At 36.6% G+C, this 20,163-nt stretch overlaps 1 protein-coding gene across 2 annotated transcripts in view; it reads right to left on the bottom strand.

The window, feature by feature from the left end:
- Positions 1 to 20,163, bottom strand: part of col5a1 (procollagen, type V, alpha 1) — a 94,507-nt gene that overhangs the window by 41,144 nt on the left and 33,200 nt on the right. For both annotated transcript variants that reach the window (XM_081390607.1, XM_081390608.1), the window contains exons 3-9: positions 19,753 to 19,966; positions 17,692 to 17,854; positions 7,417 to 7,548; positions 3,614 to 3,724; positions 2,348 to 2,920; positions 1,248 to 1,685; positions 949 to 1,005 (exon numbers count right to left, since the gene is read on the bottom strand). In XM_081390607.1, coding sequence (XP_081246733.1) covers positions 949 to 1,005; positions 1,248 to 1,685; positions 2,348 to 2,920; positions 3,614 to 3,724; positions 7,417 to 7,548; positions 17,692 to 17,854; positions 19,753 to 19,966 — 1,688 coding nt within the window. The remainder of the gene's footprint in view (positions 1 to 948; positions 1,006 to 1,247; positions 1,686 to 2,347; positions 2,921 to 3,613; positions 3,725 to 7,416; positions 7,549 to 17,691; positions 17,855 to 19,752; positions 19,967 to 20,163) is intronic.

The following is a 20,163-nucleotide window of genomic DNA, read 5'->3' as shown; positions in this document are numbered from 1 at the left end:
CATGGATCTAGCCTCTTTATACATCCTGATGTTCATTCACACTAAATCCAGATGTCTTCTAGCGCTTATGTCCATGCTCTCATGTTGAGAACGCAGTGACATCTGTTTGAAATCTCACAGATGTTAGACATCAAGAGCCACGTGAGCAGTGAAGACTGTTTGCAAAGACAGATAATAATGATTCCCATCATGCAAGTATAATTGTCAGGCTTAGCATGGTAAACGCATCTGCAAATCTGAGGCTCTTTTTAGAATGCAAATGCAAATCAGGAGTGAATCCAGATTACTCTGAGATGGACGACTGATTCAGGTTTTTAAGCTGCCCGAATGTTTTATGTACATTTCTGAAATACATAACTTGGACACAGTCACCTCTGATAACAGATGACTCTAAATTGTAATGCAGATGTGCATTTTCTGTAAATCTGCTTTGAAACAATATGTATTGTGAGAAGCGCTATATAATGTGAATTGAAATGTGAATTGAAATGTGAATTGAAATGCGACAAGATAAAGCAACAAGAGATGAGATACAGGATATTTTGTTGACTGTTTGGTTTCAATCTCAGTACAAAATTTTGTTCAATAAACTGGTATATTAAACATCAGTCATGTTCAGATTGGCTGTGATTGTGTCATTTTGCTTAGCAGTTTCATATTCAGTGTGGACAGACAAATTGCTCGTCGCCGGATTGACTGAATAGGGCACAGTGTTAATCTTTCGCTCCTGGTATATAATAACATTCACATTTTTATATTATATATATATATATTAGAAATTATTAGAAATTATAGAGACATTCATGATTTCTGAAGGATCATTTTAAAATTAGAAAAAAAAACTTCTTCTTTTTTTAAACAGTTACTTTAAATTGTGCGTGTAAAATCTTACCGACCCCAAACTTTTTAACGGTAGTGTAAGTGTGTATTACACTGAGTGCCACTTACGGGTTCAATGATCGCAGGCTCTCCTTTCTGGCCTTTCTCTCCTCTCAGTCCATCCACCTTTGGAAACACAAACTCAATTTAATTCAGTGTATATCAGTGTAAACACAATGTGGATTATAACTGGAGTTGCAGGTAATAAATAAAACAAACAGTTCTGAGAACTCATGATAGTTCAACCCTAGTCGTTCAAAACCCATACGACTTTCCATGGAACACAATTCTCCTTTTGTGCTCAATGAAACAAACGAAATTTAAAAAAAATTGGATAAAAATGTCAAAAAAGTGTAAGTGGAGATCACCTGTCCATAGAACTCGTCGGTCTCCGCAGGCAACGCTTTGTTGCCTTCGTTGTATAGGTCGTCATATTCATACATCTTCTCCAGTTCTGCATCGGTGTAATCTGTGATAGACTCCTCCTTAAACGCGTCAGCATCGATGGAATCTGCTTCTCCACCGATTCCTCCCTGTCCTCCCGTGGCAACAGACCCCGCCCCCACACTGGCCCCGGCACTGGCGGATCCGCCCCCAACTGAGCCACTTGAAGAAACAGACCCGCCTCCAACTGATACAGACCCACCCCCAACAGAAACAGTCCCGCCCCCTGTGGACCCAGAAGAGCTGCTGCTGCCTCCTCCTCCCACGGTATAATCTCCCTCTCCGTATCCTTCTCCATATCCCTCTCCATAGGTCAGATCATCACCCTCACCGTACTGGGTATCATCATAACCACCATCAACCTGCAAAAACATTAACAGGCCATCAGATAAACATAACCCACCAATAACTCAGTGTTTGTGCACTGTGTACATCTATGGATTTTGAAATTAAAATATCTATAAAAGCAAGTCCATCTCAGATGCCGACCCAAAATCAAAAGGAAAAAATGATCAGAGGTGATTCTCATTATAGTCTGTAGTAAAGTATTTTCATAGTCCTAAAAATAGGATTTATTTTCTTTGAACAAAATGTATATATATATATATATATATATATATATATATATATATATATATATAATAAATTATATTATAAATCAATAAATAGCAACATAATAACATTTTATTGATAATATTACAATTCATAATATATGATAAATTCATAATATATATACAGTACATATATATTATAATTTATAGTATTATTAATATCACATAGCAGATAATTATTTCTAATTTATATTATATCTGTTCTATGTGTATTATAATATTATTATAATAAATGTATAATATATTATATATAGTTAGTAATATAAAGTATTGATAAAAATTTTAATTTAACCTGGACATTGAATGTGAATTTTGCAGTAATTGCAATAATTAGCAAAACTTTCAAAACATATGAAATACATTTAAAACAGAGAAAATTCAGTAAAAATATAGTCAATAAAACCTAAACTCACTGAGGTAGAGGTAGAGGTAGAGCTAGAGCTGGAGCCGGTACTAACTCCAGAACTGGAGCCGGAGCCGATACTGATCCTAGAACTGGAGCCGGAGCCGGAGCTGGAGCCAGTGCTGATACTGGAACTGCTGGAGCCGGAGCTGGAGCCGGAGCCGATACTGATTCTGGAGCCGGAGCCAGAGCTGGAGCCGGAGCCAAAGCTGGAGGTTCCATTGCTAATGATTGTGACACTTCCTCCTCCTCCTCCTGATGACGATGATGATGTGATGATCCGCCTGTCCAGGTCTACTCCCAATCCCATATCCACCTCACCCAGTCCAATATCTACTTCTCCTCCAGCACCAGTGCCTGTGCCAGTGACCGTGATGGTTCGGGAGCCATCAGGCCGTGAGGTCGACTCGTCGTAGTATGTGTCATATCCGGTCCCGTACCCATCGTAGCCGTCATACGGGTCCTCACCATTAGTAGTGGTAGAAGTGGAGGATGAAGAGGAAGAGGAGGATGAACTACTGGAGCCTCCTGTTCCACTAGTGATAACTGAGGAAACCACGCGACCGCTATCCGGAACAGACACCTGGTAAACACAGTAAATAGACACCGTTTAAGAAGAGATAGGCTGGGGATTGGCACTGATTTTCTGATTCAGTTTCAATCCAGTTGATCCCAGTTAGGAATATTTCAGTTTCACTGTGTAGAAATTCTCCGAAAAATAATGCTGGGAACTGTGTGAATCGATCTATAGTACAGTTATTTTGAGCAACAGTCCCGCTACATTTGTTATTCATTAAATATCTTTTTTACTTGCAAATATGTCAAATTATGGAACAGAAATGGCCAACAAACACAGTTTAATGATAAATATTCGATTTTAATTCAGAAAAAATCTTTATTTTCGCACAGCCCTAACTGTTATGAATTATTTTCATAATATTTAAATTTATTTTTTGTTAATTTAAACTAAACAGAAACATTAAATATAGAAATATTAGATGAAACCTTAAACTTAAAAGAGGTAAAATGTTGCCTTGACAACTAACGAAATAAAAAAGTTTAAGCTGAAGTGTTACAATTTATAAAACTAAAACTGAAATAAAATAAATGTATGCTAAACAGAAAAATACAAAAACGAATAAAAGTTATATAAACGTTACAAATAAAATGTAAATAATACTAAAGCTTAAAATGAAAGCATAAAAAAATAAAAGCTATATCAAAATATTAATAAATACTATAAATAGTACATAAACAATATTAAAATAACACAGACCGTTAGGTCTTCAGTTTCGGTTCCAGTCGTTTCATCAGTTGCCGTTGTCTTTTCCCCGTCCATGTCCTCATAGTAGGGATATTCGTAATAGTAGTTATCATCCTCTGTGTTCTGAAGAAAAATAATTTTAATATTAAGTGTTATGAAATATAACATTTTAAAACACAGTACCACCAGTGTTCCAGAAACGTATAGAGTACTGATAATTGAGATACTGATAATTGTGTTCTAGAACACGACAGAACACCACAATAGAATTACAGAGTTACTCATATGAATATTCTAGACTCGAGTGTGTCAGCGTGCATTTATTCGCTTTCTTAGTTCTTTTGCAAGTGCATATGGGTAGTTGACTATATTCCATGTCCTCTAGTCTCATGGAATGAGATCATTCACGCTGCATGCATAGTAATTATGTGAGCAAAATGCTGTTTAAACTGGTTTCAGATGGAATATAGCACATCACACCACATCCTAAGATATAAACCTGCACATGGATCCATTTTGTCAATCTGAGTAATGCAAAAAAACAAATAATTTCTGAGCCTGAGGACACAAACATGATTTCAAAAGCGTCTCTCAAGAGTCTCTCGAGCGTTGACATCCCGTAATTATGGGAGTTATGACACGATGTGAATGCAGCATATGCTATTTGTTCTCCTTGATAAAAAGAGCGCAACCATAAGTGCTTATTTTATATAAAAAATATTCAAGTGAGAGTAAATATATGTAAACGTATCTGAATTTTAAAAAAACATTGTATATGTTGAATATAAACGTAATATATAAATATATTTAAAAAGCACAATATTTGAAACTCTAATTTTGATATTTGTTCTTTTATAAAAAAAAATACTTTTTATTACCTATATTATCTATATCTACCAATATTTTTAGTATATTTTAAATTAAATAAATATCCATATATGTACAGGTATTTGATTATAAAACATTGAATATTCTGAATATAAAACTAGTAAATATAAATATATTCAAAAAGCACAATATTGCAGGTGGGACAAATGATTTGATAATTTGTCTTATATTAATTTTACTTTATTTTATTGTGCATATATATAAATATATATATATATATATATATATATATATATATATATATATATAAACGTATTACTTTATTGTATTTATATAAATATTTGACATTATATTTTTAAATAAATACACATATACAGTATGTATATACATATACTGTATATTTGAAAATAAATCTGAATATAAAACAAGTAAATATAAATACAGATTTGTCCCTCTTTTTTCATTCTTTCATTCATAAGTTGTCCTCATGGCATGCTAATTAAGCAGTTCAACACTGGTCTGGACTTAATAGATTGAAATTCACTGGGAAGAAAGAGCAAAGGAAAGGAGGGATTCCCTCTGATGGAGTCCAGCGGAAATCCATGTTCTCTCTTATCAAGAAGAAGAGAAGAACGTGAGAAATTCCAGCCACTCGGCGACCTCTCGCTCGGATCCACCGTTCTGCCTCTCTCTCCCTAATTCCCACACGTGAGCAACGGATAACTCATCATGTTTTCATCTGTCGAGAGCTTTGGTTTTTAAACGCTGGACTTGGCTTTTGAATGACCGGTCAAAGGTGCAGGGGCTTTTCTTTCATATTGCCCCCTACTAATACCCCACACTCAGATTTACAGCTCCTGACACACACAAACGTGAAAAAGGTGAACGCTAGGTCAGCAGAGGGTCATTTCCGTGCCAACACACTGACATCAAAGCCCTTCATGGCTGAAAATGCATGATGCACTCACATGTGTGTCATTTCTTTTTACAGACATAACTCAGAGATAACTTTACCATATGTTGGCCACAGCAGTTTTCCGACAGAAAGATATGAAGATTACTCACAGCTGTGGTTTAATTCTCGATTCTTTTTCACATTTTTGTTCCTTTTTGTTCCTGAATATCCAATGGTAGAGCATCGAGCTTTCAGGGTGCATGCATACAGAATTAGAGAAGGAAAAACTTTTCCAAATGCAGTCAAATACATACTCTTTCATTAACCAGTCTTACAAAACTAGAATGTGTGTGATTCAAGCATCAAATTCACCAGAAACTCCAGCACTACTAACAAAATGTTTAAGTTTTCTTAGTCACATAAATGTGAAATTATTTTTTTCACCTCTTGTTTGCATTAAACTCAGCATTTCTCACCCCCAGTCAATCCCACAATTCCCATTGAGCGCGCCTTTTGCTTGGCTCCCATAGAGAATCAATTGAAACGGTCGGTCATCTCCGTGTTATTCAGCTTAAACGTTTTCACATGCTAAATCTCTCAATCTTTCATTTAATGCCTTCTCTTCCTCTCTCCATTGCGCTCAGAGGATATTGGCATCTGAGTGAACGCAGATGGACAGAGACTGAGTGAACGCTCGATTGACCTCATGAAATATTAAGTGGCCAATTTTTGATCTCTTCTATGTTAATACACTCCTAATTGTTGGCAAAATACAATTTCTTTGGGATTTTAAATGTGTTGTTTCTACCAGAAAGTGCCAAATATGAATTTAGAATTTTATTTTGTGACAAAACAATGTCTGTTATTTATTTTTTTTTTATTTTTTATTTTTTTTTTACATATTGTTAATAGAATATGTCTGCCAAACGGAGCCCAAACGCTCTACAGGCCGAGACCTGCTCGTTTCCTCCCTCTATCACTCTCTCGCTCGTTCTTTCTGTGACTGATGAGGTCATCCGTTCGGTTGGAAAAATAAGTTCTGCTCCGCCTGCAGCTGGGTCTTTTCCGATGGAATGGAAAGAGCTGTAAAGAATTAATATGCCTGAATCGTACACACACAAGTGTGGGCAGGTATTATTACTCCGTTTTAATGTGTTTCTCATTCCAAAGACTGAATAAAATTGAACAAGTGTATAAATAGTCAAACAGTGAGTGCTTTGTGCAGTCAGATATGCCACTTGTAACACCAAAACCAGATTTCTACATTTTCTTAGAGCAGCACTAATAATAAATCATTTACCATTATAAATTAGGTTCTTAGTGACATTACCGGCTCACCATTATGACCTCCGGTCAAAACACATCTGTTATAAAAGCTGCCATGGCTGGGGATTATTGCTAAGTGCTTTGCTGATGTGATGGCTTTATTTTCACAGGATTAAGATTTAAAAGTGCTTCGGCTGTCCGAACACTCAACAAGTTCATGACTTCATTTGAGCTGATCATGACGAGCTACAAGAACTTGATCTCTGCTGTCTGTTTTGCTTTGGTTTTGTTCAGACTGGGCTGACTTCTGAACAGAACGCCAAGGATTCTGGGACGTCCTCAGGCCGTGTGTCCAACAAAGTATTTTTTCAATTGCGCTGATCGTCTATTTCACGCTGAGCACTTCGTTTTTTGTTTTGTTTTTATGTTTTTATGGAGAGTTTTCAACTTTGAGTAGAACGCAGAGCTCATCACTGTCACATTTTACCCAGCCGTCCAATCACAGTGGAGGAGGGGCGGGACAAATATCACACCGACCAACCGCCACATCCTGCTTGTACAATGAAAACAACAAGCATAATAACGGAACAAAATTATTTAAAACAAGCGCCCGAGCAAATACTTTACATTGTATCGACATTTTTATATGCAGAAACAAACTATCCTTGAAATCAGATACTAGTAACACTTAGACACATAGCAAGCAAAGCGTCTCAACGCTCTCAAGCTAAGGCACTTTCAGCTGGATGAAACAGCTTTGGTGGATATACACAACCTTATCGCTCTTCCATCTCTAAAGGGAATCTTGGAGGAAGTATGAACTTACATATTCATCAGTGTTTGGGTCTTGGTTCTGGGGTTGTTCTGGGGCAGGAACCTCACAGTCGGGGCTGTAGTGCTCACAGTAGTCAAACGCAGCACGATGGTCCGATACTATCATCAGCTGCTGGATGTCACCCTGGAAACAGAGAAATCTGCCATTACAACTTCTGAAGAGAACACAAAACAAATATAGAGGACTGACATATCTTTACACTTGATCTAGGGCATGTAAAAGAAAACATGAGGCAGTGGACCAGCGGAGAGAAACATACTTTTTACTCCCTATAGACCACAGTGACTGCCAAATCTAAACTGATCCAAGTTAAAATAAGGATGTAATGGATTGAAGTGCAAAAAAAAAAGCAGTTATATTTTATACAGCATACAGGGCTAATTCATTCATTTACTAAGAAATGTGAATTATTTTGACTCCACATACAAATAAAGGCTTAAAAGATCAGTTGATAATAATAACTTTAACAATAATATACTGTATATATGTTAACACTTTATTTTACAGTGTCCTTGTTACACGTTACATGTAGTCACTGTAGTAATGACTATAAATTATGCATAATTACATGCAACTAACCCTAAACCAAACCCCAATCCTAAACTTAACCTTTTAGTGAGTACATGTAGTTAATTATTATTACATAGTACTTAAATGAATAATTACATATTATTATTATTATTAAACTAATTCAGTAACTGCTCAGACTGATTTGTAATTATTTGGGCGAATCATTTGCAGATGAAACTGTTAACAGAAAAAAAAATGAATAAGAACTGTTCTTGGTTGCCAAACGTACAAATGAAATGTATACCAATGCATGAAGAATTGTCAAACATCAATCACACAATCTGGACATTCAGATGAACCAGGAAATAAAAACGTCACATCAAATTCATCCAAAACTCAAAACACACACAGAAACAGGAGAGATTGCTGCGCTTTCTGCATTACAGCTCTACCCTTTCATTCAATAACCATGGTTTTTGGAAAAACAATAATGAATACAGTATGGAAAAGGGATGAAACACCTGTTGCAATAGGACAGGAAACACACACACACACACACACACACACACACACAGTGAAAGTGGGTCACAGTCTGGGAGGAGAGAGTTGAGTCAGGACCTGAGCGGACGCCAAAACTGTCCAATCGAATTAGGGTACAATGACCAGCACCTGTAGACACACACACACACACACACTCTCACACTATCATTTGAGAGCATTTCTCTCTTCTGTAGAGCTTCAGAAATGATTTAATAATCGATGGATTTTTTATAAATGTGAAGTTGCATTGAATCAGATCATACAATCTGTATTGTATACAGCACTACATACAAAATGACTTGACTCGACTCACAAACAAATGACTCTTTTGAATCAGTCAAAAAGACTCACAAGTTAACGGTTGGAATCAGTCTTATGACAACATATAATAAAAGATAAACATTAACAAATGGGCTTAATTATAATAATTGTTATTTTAATTCAATAATAAATAAACATTAAAATATTGGGACATCAGCTTGATTTCCCATGATGCACTGCCGTGTTTGTTAATTATTGTTATTAGATAATGTTTATAACACCAATTGTTTCTGTTATAGTCAATGATTTTTCAGTTGATGTTCTTATAATTGTTTTAATTCTTTATAATTTAGTTTGACCCATTTTAGTTGCTTACTGTTTGTTTTGAGAGTTAAAGTCCATGTGCATGTTTAACTAAATCAAGTGAGACTTCTTCAAAAGCCAATGTTGCCTCACCATTACAAAAAAATAGTACTGTTTAGTTTTGTTTGTAAATGTGCAGGAATTACCACACTGATTTATTATAGCAGTCAGATTCCTGCTTTTCCTTGTTATACACGCACAGATACACATTTTTCCCACAGCAATCCCAAGGAAACTTGTACAAGCAGGCGGAGAAAATGTGGGCAAAGTGAGTGTGAACTTGGGAAGATGAATGTCTGGAACTGACATGAGTTTAGAGTCAAACATGAAGAGACTAGAACACACACACACACACACACACACACACACACACACACACACACATTACCTAATGGAGAAGATTTAAATCATCATGGGAAGAGAGAGAGAGAGAGAGAGAGAGAGAGAGAGAGAGAGAGAGAGAGAGAGAGAGAGAGAGAGAGAGAGAGAGAGAGAGAGAGAGAGAGAGAGAGAGAGAGAGAGAGAGAGAGAGAGAGAGAGAGAGAGAGAGAGAGAGAGAGAGAGAGAGAGAGAGAGAGAGAGAGAGAGAGAGAGAGAGAGAGAGAGAGAGAGAGAGAGAGAGAGAGAGAGACAGAAGGCTCTCCAGGCTGTGTGGAGATTTGGCTGTGACCAGACAGAATCGGCACACTAAACACAAGATCTGCGAAACATGATCCACAGCGAAAACTGGAAGACAAAACGCTTCTAGTGTCGACCAAACAGCTGAACACAGAGTTCTAGAGGACACATTACATAACAGAAAACAGTTATTTTAAATTATAATAATATTTTGCAATATTACAGTTTTACGGTATTTTTGATCAAATAAATGCAGTCACGCGAGTTATCATTCAAATAATTTCACCGCCCCCGAACTTCTGACCAGTACATTTGCATTAGCATTTTCCCTGAACAGTGTAGGTATCATCAGTGTCTTCCCTGGTTTCATTCCCTGTTTTTGTTCTATTTGTCACTCGTGACTTTTCCCGAAGGCTTTACTGTAGGAACAATGACTGTAGTCATTTCTCGTCGGCTGTTGCTCTGGATTGTTTGCCAGTGTAAACATGTGTTTGGACCTGACGCCAGATTCAGATCCCAAAATCCAGAGTTTCCTAAATCCACACACACTTCAAACATTTTTAACTGGCCCAAAACACACAAAGACAAATCTACTGTCTTAATGTAAACTAAATATAATCACAGTAGATTAGTGAGCTGAAATTTTAACACACACTCTTATGCAAAGCAAATTACAGACACAATGGTGACAGACCAACTTTTCAACTATTATTGAACCACATCTGCACCATGCAAAAAAAAATTCAGATGAACCCTAACCTTAAAACTTTTGGCATTCTTAAAGGGTAACTTTAAGACCGTCAAAATCCGCCGACATTTTGTCAGTCAAAAATAGTCGATCTCCGAATGTGAATGAACTGACTCTGAATTTTAGTTATATTTTAGTTATCATTTTTCTTATATGAGCATCCTTTTTCAAATACAAGGTCAATATTGCTTTTCACTAACGACAAAACAACAAATTATCCATGAATTTATATGGAACTAAGCTTTAGGCTATCGACTATTTTTGATTATCAAAATGACACAGCTACAGTGAGTTGTTAAAAATCTTTCTTTTTAGTAAACTCTGTGTACACAAACAATGTTCTCAATGCTCGAGTTCATGTGTAGAGTCCCTGGTGATACTTCCAGCAAACTTTCATGTTGTGTCGGGCCTTCTTAGTGTTTTAAAAATAGCGATTTTTGATGCTATCATAGAAAGGCATTCAAAAGGCAATATGACCGAAAACAAAAATATGGTCAATCTTAAAAGTGGCGTTTCCATCCTAGTTATGCTTTTAAACGGAAGTTTGCCTCATGTAGATTAACAAAAAGACCCTAGGTTGAATTTTGGCGAGAGTTACCCTTTAAACATGCTATAGTCCTTCATAAATCCCCATTTCCCTTGAATCTATGATTAATCACAGTCATTCTCCGCTGCTCATAAGCTAACAATAGCACAAACTGAAATAATACTCTTTTCTCTGTCATGTGAATATTTTAAACCGGAATAAATCAGGTCTAGGTCTGTAAAATGAAACCTTTGCACTTTCTGTATCACTGTAGATTTTAACATACACTGTTTCTGTTTGCATAGCATGATGAAAGGAGAAGAGCAGAAAAACAGGCCAGAGAAAAGCAGAAACAGAGGAAGAGTGAGAGAGACACAGAGGTGTACAGAGACAACGGATCTATTCTGGGATTTCTGTGTGTCTGAGAGAAGTTTATCACATTAATGTGGGACAGAGAGAGAGAATAATAGACATTGCATTGTCAGCAACTTTGAAATACGAGCGCCTTTTTGGCCAAAACTCCCCACATCTCTCTCTGGAGGCCGAGCTAACTGTTTCAGCAGCTGCCTGTGGCAATGTACGCAGCCAAAACACTGCGCACACACACACACACGCGTTTAAATGCTTCAAAACTTTTCCAAAAATTAGTGTCACAGGGATGCAGTCAACAGAAGGGGGCGATAGACGGCACTGCTGCAAATAAGCAAAAATGGAGGAACGGTCCCAAACTTTTCTGGTAGGGAGCCCAGAGTACAACACGTTCCCTTCAGTGCTTGAAAACATCTCGATTCCTTGTTCTGTCCTGCAATATTTCATTTCAACAGACATGCAACATGCTTACACACACACACGCGCGCGCATTTGGGTGAATCTCATGAAAACATGTCTGAGTCATATTTCAGCCCAAATGGTTCTTAATGGTCCATATATATATACACACACACACACACACACACACACACACACACACACACACGTCTGTGTCATATATTATATATCATTATTTTATTATATATGTATTATATATTATAATTCTCATATATATATATATATATATATATATATATATATATATATATATATATATATATAGGTTTATAATGTAAGAATAATTAATAATTAATAATTTAATTATTAATTTATAATTTATTCATTTAATACTATTATATAATTTATAATATATAATAATATGATATATTTATCATTACTATATATATATATATATTCTAAAGATAAAATTATAATATTATACATGTATAAATTAGAAGTATTATAATGTTTAATGTTATTAATATTTTACTTTATACTATATATTTTATAATTAATAATATTTATTTCTAATTTATATTATATATGTTCTATTTTTTTTTTATATATTAATATAATATATTAATAATATAATATATATAGTAATATATTATATAAAAATAGAAATAACATTATATTGATAAATAATACATTTAATAATATATGATATATATTCACAGTATATATATATATATATATAGTATATATATAAGTATTATAAGTATTATAATTTATAATATTATTAAAATGACAATATTTCCATGCCAGTCTTTTGAGTATTTGTGCATTTCTCATTATTCTCATTGATGATTCTCATTAAAGTAATACAGTATTTTTTACTGTACAATGAAACCAGCATGATTTAAAAGTAGTACATACCACAACAATACTTTACAATTTGCTTTACATTTACAAATCTTATTTTTTTTTGTGGGGAAATGTGTTTATCATTACAATTATGACACAATTGAAAACATCTTGGTGTTTACAGAAACTGGTGAATTGTACTGATTTTGGAGTTAAATGGCTCAGACACCTTCTTGACAGGTTGTGTTAAATTCACCCATGCATACACACTCTGTCCGGTTTGACTGAAGTTTTAAGGCTTTTGAGGTCTTGTAGTTATTAGGTTTGTTTAAAAATGACATCATCGCAGCTGCTTATGACCTCATCAGCGCAAGACACGGGAAACAGACCGCATGTGATCCGCATTAAAACATGGGCTCTCGCAGTGGGAGAGATTGCAAAAAGATTTTAATGAAGCAGCCTGAAAATCACCACAAGAACGACTAAATATCTGGGCGACCTCGAAACCACAATCGCCACATGCACACGTGTGACGGTGTCCACACACACATCCAGGCGGCGTCTGGCCATTCTCAAGAAGAAGAAAAAACCACAGAAACCAAACCATCCAATGACGTGAACACACACACAGTGGCAGCGTCTGGAGACCTTTAAGATCTTTGCCAAAAGCAACAGGCATGTCTACCACTGCATTTTTGTCCACCAACCCTCCATCAAGTTTTGCTACTTCACTTCTCCCATTTCCCATCACTCACCTCCACTTTCACTTCTCCGTATGAATTATAATGGCATCTCCGGCCCTACAGCAAAATATTCTTGGCTTTTTAGGATCAGCTTGCTGATAAATGCTGGATTAACTACTGAACCAAATCTTCTAAAGTATCTCAAGTCCTGTTCACACCTGGTATTAAGATGCGTTTTGGTCGATCGGATCACAAGTGGACGACGCTAAATACAGGTGAAAACAGGGTCTAAAATGTTTTGAGAGCTTCTAGAGCTAGTCGAAAACGTATTCGACCGGATTGCTTTTGTAGTGTAAACGCTCATGTGTTCGAACAGCCACAAAAGACCGTCTACTCTCCGTCCTACTGATCTAACGCGTGAACATTATGGGAAGCGTTCTAGCCAGACGGGATTTAAACTGTCAGCTGAAGACCCGAGTTTGGTTTGAAGACGAAAAATGTACCAAGCACAGTGTTCTCTCATCATTCCTGATTTCTAACACACACTCACAGTGTTCGGCTGGTCCTGTGGCTGTGTCGTCTCCGGGCAGTTCATATGTAAATCACTCTGAAAAAGATCTGAAAAAGCCCATACATTTACCGTCCCATAGACCCTCCCCTCGAAGAAATCAGGACAGAAGTGGTTGAAAGTGGACAGAAGAGACGAATTGAAACACAAGGTGTAAACGGGAATATGTCTCTGTCGTCTACTTGTGATCCAATCGACCAAAACGCATCTTGATACCAGGTGTAAACAGGGCCTTAACTGTTCTTGCTCATTCATGCAGGGAAAGTTTATTCATTCTGTTTACATATTGCAATAATTATTATTATCAATGCTGAAAACAGTTGTGCTGCTTTTTGTGGACACTTTGATAATTATTATTTTTTATTTTTTGATAAATAGAAAGTGCATAAGAACCACGTTTATTTGAAATAGAAATCTTTTGTAACAATTTAAGTCTATACTTTCACATTTGATCAATTGAATCCATTCTTGCTGAAAAAAAGCATTCATTTCTTTAAAAAAACTTACTGACCACAAACTTTTGAACAACAATACTGTATACAGAAAAAACAATAACCAATCATATCACAGCCAAACATGGTTCAGCCAATCAAATACTGATACATAATATGAAGTCCCACCTACTTTATTAACTCAATATTTTGCTCCACTCAGAAATGTATAAATGCAATAGATTTTTATACTGTACAAACTGTATATTCTATCCCCTAACCCTGAACCTACTCTTAAACACACCCATCATATAAAACTTCTTGCATTTTTACATTTTCAAAAAACATCACTTCTTTTGATTTATAAGCTTTTTTCCTCATGGGGACCGAAAAATGCCCCCACAAGGACAAGGATTTTGGATTTTGCCATCTTTGTGGGTTTACCTGAACCACACACACACATACACAAACGCACACACACACACATACACTTCTGCTGACCTGTACATGTGCTGTGGAAACCCCCTCAATGATGTCATGAGACATGAGCCTCAAACTCCAAATCCTGACCAGAACTTTCCACAAAAACATCACCTTTGTCTCTGTGTGTGTGAGATATTTATCAACTGTTATGAAGCAAACTTTTCCATCTGATACAAGCCTAAAACTGATATCAGTGTGATGCTAGAGGAGATTGAAGATAAACATCTGCCTTGCTGTCTGCTGTCTATAAATATGTGCGTACTTTCTAAAGCAATTTTCTAAATGAAATAGAAATGAATAAGTGACTGATTTGTAACACTCTACCTGAGCAGAAATAATATATTTGTAGTCATGCACATAAGATACTCGACTCACAACTGATTTCAACATAGTTTGATGATTAACATGAGGACACCATAAAATAATAAGCAAAAAAACATAAAACACATAAATATTGTGTGTTTTAGTATGCAGTTGCTACATCACTTATTTAAATCAGTGAGTGCCATAAAGTCATAATCTCAGAAATATATCTATCTGAGTTTGATGTTAAGAAAGTGGTAGCTAACAAGCAAAAACACAAAGAACACACAAAAATTGGGTGCATTTTAAGCATTTTAATTTAGTCTGTGTGATATCTTAATATTTTCTATTAAAAAAAATTAAGAATCAAACAGAGAAATTGAAGCACTTAAACCTAAATTTAAACCGTATTGCTAAATAGATCTGCTTCATGAAAATAACACACATCTAGTGTACGCTTTTTCTTCAATGTCTATATGATTTTCAGATTCACCATTATCCTCTCTGTCTTTCGTCTCTTCTCTCTCTCTCTCTCTGTTTATCTTAGAGGTCCATAGTGAAATTTGTCTGCATTTAAGGGAATTGAATTACATGTGCAGACTCTGAAATGAAATATGTTTTCGGTGTGTGTATACGGCAGGGGTTTGGTTAAGGTTCTGTGGTGACTCGGTGTCTCGGTCTGTGGAAAAAAAAACACACGGCTCTTTCCATTTTCTCCAAACACTTCAACTTCAAACAGAAAGGTAGACCAAACCTTAAAGACACATCAGCATTCCACGAACTCTGTGTGTCTGCGGTCAAAGCCCTCGGGATGAACACTAACATTACCTACAGTACTGCTGAATGACTCACATCCACTCATGGACTGTTCCAATCCCACAATCCTTCAGTTTTTGCTATCAAGAAACACTGAATTAAATTTTTACATTTTCTAAAGAAAATGTGAGCTGTGATTTTCTATGCAAAACTCTATGCCACAATGCAAGGGTGCTGCTAAGCCGCTGCTAAAGTGTTCAAAGTAGCAATTAGAATGTTGCTATGCAGTTGCTAAGGTGTTTTGGATTTGTACATGTTCCGAATAGAACACTAACATATTGCTTACTACAGTATAAATGTTTTTCACTACAGAGTGTGTATAATTCAGCGAGTGCCATGAAGTCCTCATCCCAGAAATATAAACTATTTACTGTTATTTTTCATTTTTGTCCAGTTTTGGCTGTCTAATCCCAGTGTTTGACATCGCTTCTGGTTCATTTGCCACATTGGAAATGCACATTGCATTGTGGGAAGCAGTATTCCACCTAGTGTACTTTTGGCAAATGTATTATGTTTTCTAGGTAATTCAATCTATGTGTACAGAAAATGTGCATACTGTTCCAAGTTCACATACTACGGAGGCCCTAAGTGGACATGGAGATGGAAACAAATATGAGATGAGGAAAAACATTTTTTCAATGCTTTCGCGTTCACAAAACTTGCAATTGGAAGCAAGAAAACTTGTTCAAAAATATAACTTCTAACTGGTCACTTGAAAAACTATTGCGTTCCCCCAGAAACGTTGCGTTTGTTTGCAAAACATTTGTGTTTTCTCGAAAAACATGTTCTCTCGTAAAACTTTTTGCGTTCCCTCAGAAGTGCTATGCTTGCTCACAAAACATTTGCATTCTCTCGCAGATCTTTTGCGTTCCCCCAGAAACTTTGCATTCGCTCGCAAAACTTTCGCGTTTTTTTCTCCCATCTCATATTATTCCCGACACAAAAGTTTTGCAAACGAATGCAAAGTTTCTCAGGGGAATGCAAAAGTTATGTGAGCATGCAAAAGCATTGAAATAATTTTTTCGTCCCATATCTTTTTTTTTTTTACCATCACCATGCCCCTTACTACATACTACACAAAAAGTATGCATATGATCTGTATGTCATCATCATTGAGCAATCCAGTCTGACCAAAAATACGAGCACAGCCACACTTCAAATGTACTATATACTTATTTTAAACTTGTATGGCTGACCTGGCCATTACACACACACATGCACACAGGACAGTCTATAAACCCTTGTGGCACAGGTTTACCCTACAATCTTACATTAGCACTACATAACCACAACTTGGTGCTAAACAAACACAACCACGTTCCTCTCTCACGTCTCCACTCGACAGAGAGATGCTGAAATACTTCAACGCTCAGTGAAGACCACAGACACACATCCACAGACCCCTGCTAAAGACCATGAACACACTGACCAACAAGACCAAAAAAACCCAGCTCACTGGAGTCTCACGCTTCTCAGTTTTTTCTTTAGAGAGAAAAATTTCTAGTTTCAGAAGAAATCTCCAACAACAATGACTCAAACTGAGCTCCATCAAGATGCCAAAGTCTGCAATCAGAAGCAAGAGTTCATTGCAATATGAACTCAAACAAGTGTTAAAGACCAGTGATATGAGATGCTATTCATTCATTTTATAGTCTTTTACTCAATATCTACATAAAAAAATGCAATAATTCTTTTGCATTTTTTTAGTAATGGAAAAACATCAGAGACAAAGCTAATACCTAATTGAGACATATCTGACAGTTCCAGTGGATGAAGAGAAAGCTTCTAGAGTTCCTCCTTACCTCAAACACCTCCTCATCCAGGATACGCGTCCCGAAGACCACGATGCCTTTGGTGTCGATGATGGGGTGAGGGCTTCTGGATAGCGTCCGTGTCACCTTTTTCTTACAGTCCAAAATCAGAGTGATGGTCTGTTTGTGAACGCTGATTGCCACACGGTGCCACCTGAGTAACACATACACACACAACTGAGGGTTATAGAGTGATCTCTGTCTTTCTGTCCGTCTGTCTGTCCGTCTGTCTGTTATCTATCTATCATCTATCTATCTATCTATCTATCTATCTATCTATCTATCTATCTATCTATCTATCTATCTATGTCTATCTGTCTGTCTGTATGTATGTCTATTTATCTATCTATATATATGTCTGTCTGTCTGTTTGTATGTCTATCTATCTATCTGTCTGTCTGTCTGTCTGTCTGTCTGTTTGTCTATCTATCTATCTATCTATCCATCCATCTATCCATCTATCTATCTTTCTATCTATCTATCTGTCTGTCTGTCTGTCTATCTATCTATCAGTCTGTCTGTCTATTTATCTATCTATATATATCTGTCTGTCTGTCTGTCTGTCTGTCTGTCTGTCTGTCTGTCTGTCTGTCTGTGTGCCTGTCTAACAATCCACCCAAAGTTTTCCATAATATATACATGTATATGTGTGGTTTTCAGTGTTTATGTGGTTATATAGGTTGTTGCACCTGTGTGTGCTCACCTGTGCAGGTGTTGGCTTCACACCAGTGTGACAGATTACATATGTTGCACATCAAAGCTACAGTAATAATGAAAACCAAACACACTGAATCATAACCAGACGTTACGTAACTGGCCCTGAAGTTTCCAGTGTCAAGAAAATGTCGCATGATGCAACAAAAAAACACAGAACACAGTTTTTCTCAGTCGCTTTGTGCATTTCTCAGACCACAACTGAAATTCTCAAAACTACTTGTTCAATCTCCACATCATCTAATCATATGTGGACATCATAAAAGCAATTCCTCATTCTTTTGAACAAATTGCAAATGCTTTGGTACATTCATGCAATTATTAATGCTGCTGTTTCCTACATTATCAATTGCTTATGTTGATCAAAATATATTATACTGGTTCTCTGTTGAATAGTCTAACCCATCGAAACATCTAGGCATTAGTTCCTTGCATAAGTCATAAACTGTCAAGCATATTTTCTATACATTTCTATTCTTGTCTCCTGAATTGATGAATTGCAGAGGTGAATTCACTAATGTAAATCTAAGGGGAATGTAAAGGACTAGATCAACCAATGATCAACCAGTTCTCTAAAAGAGCTCAGAGGTTGAAATGAAGCTTCATTTAATTGAAGCATATATAGACGGAGCACAACGCAGAGTTACAAATCCTAACAATGGAAGAACAACACGGAAACAAACAGGGTCAACAGCCGGGAAGAAGAAGAGGAGTAAGGATGCATGGTGGAAGGGTACAGAGGCAAAACAGTGGAAGAGGTAAAGGGGTCAAGATTGTAGACATGATTCTGGTGAAATAAGGGTCACTACTGTGGACTATATATATAATAGTCTTGTATTTTTCTTTATATCACAATGATATTGCACTTTGTTGACAGACTAACTGTAAAAGTGTAACTGTGAATCCTGTCAGTCAAGAATCTGTCTAGCAATCAATACCCCACATAGAGTAAATTCGTACGGTTGAAATGTGTATATGCCATACAGATAAAGTGGTGCAGTCTTGTGAATTTTCAATTATCGTCATTAAAATTTTAGGTGTAGTTTACGTCAGAAAATACTGACCGAGTAACACTGTTATGTTAACAGCACGACTGAACACGACTTTTGACTATCTTGTTGTTGAACAATGACACAAAGACTTCATTGTTCATTGACATAAATATCTACTTTTGAGAGATGAACAAAGGATTTTGAGCAAGTTCCAGGCTTTTGCAGATAATGTTTGTACGAATTGTATAGAGAAATGCACTTGGTTTGCAAATCTTAAGGATGATTCAAGAAATGTACCAAAGCGACTGAGAGAAACTGTAATACACAGCTTGTGCGAGTGTCTTACTTTCCGTCTGCCAGGTTGACCCCTCTGAAGAGCGGGTAGTCCTCCGGGCCGGGTTTGCCCAGGTGATCCTCGTACAGGAAGACAGGAGAGCGTCCCACTTCCAGACCGAGCTGCTGGATGCCCTGTTCATTATACACCGACAGCAGGAACGACTGACTGCCTTTCTTTGGCCTCATCGTCGCCAAGATGGAGAAGTCCTCAGGAAATACGGACGCTAAAGAGAGAGACAGTGTTATTCTTGGAAATTTTATGTGTTTTGGGGGGTTTTCTGGGTGCAAAAGACTAAGGATAGTGTGTGACAGAGCATTACATCACGTCTCGGAGCGGACAGATGCTGTCAGGTAACATAGATAAAGTGTTTGACACGGATAAGAGCAGAATGGAAAACGGTTGGATCTCATGGGGAACTTG

Source organism: Scardinius erythrophthalmus (genome assembly GCF_964197995.2).
Source record: "Scardinius erythrophthalmus genome assembly, chromosome: 17".
Lineage (NCBI taxonomy): Eukaryota > Metazoa > Chordata > Actinopteri > Cypriniformes > Leuciscidae > Scardinius > Scardinius erythrophthalmus.
Note: the sequence above shows the minus strand (reverse complement) of the source record. Positions and strands in the feature narration are given on the sequence as shown.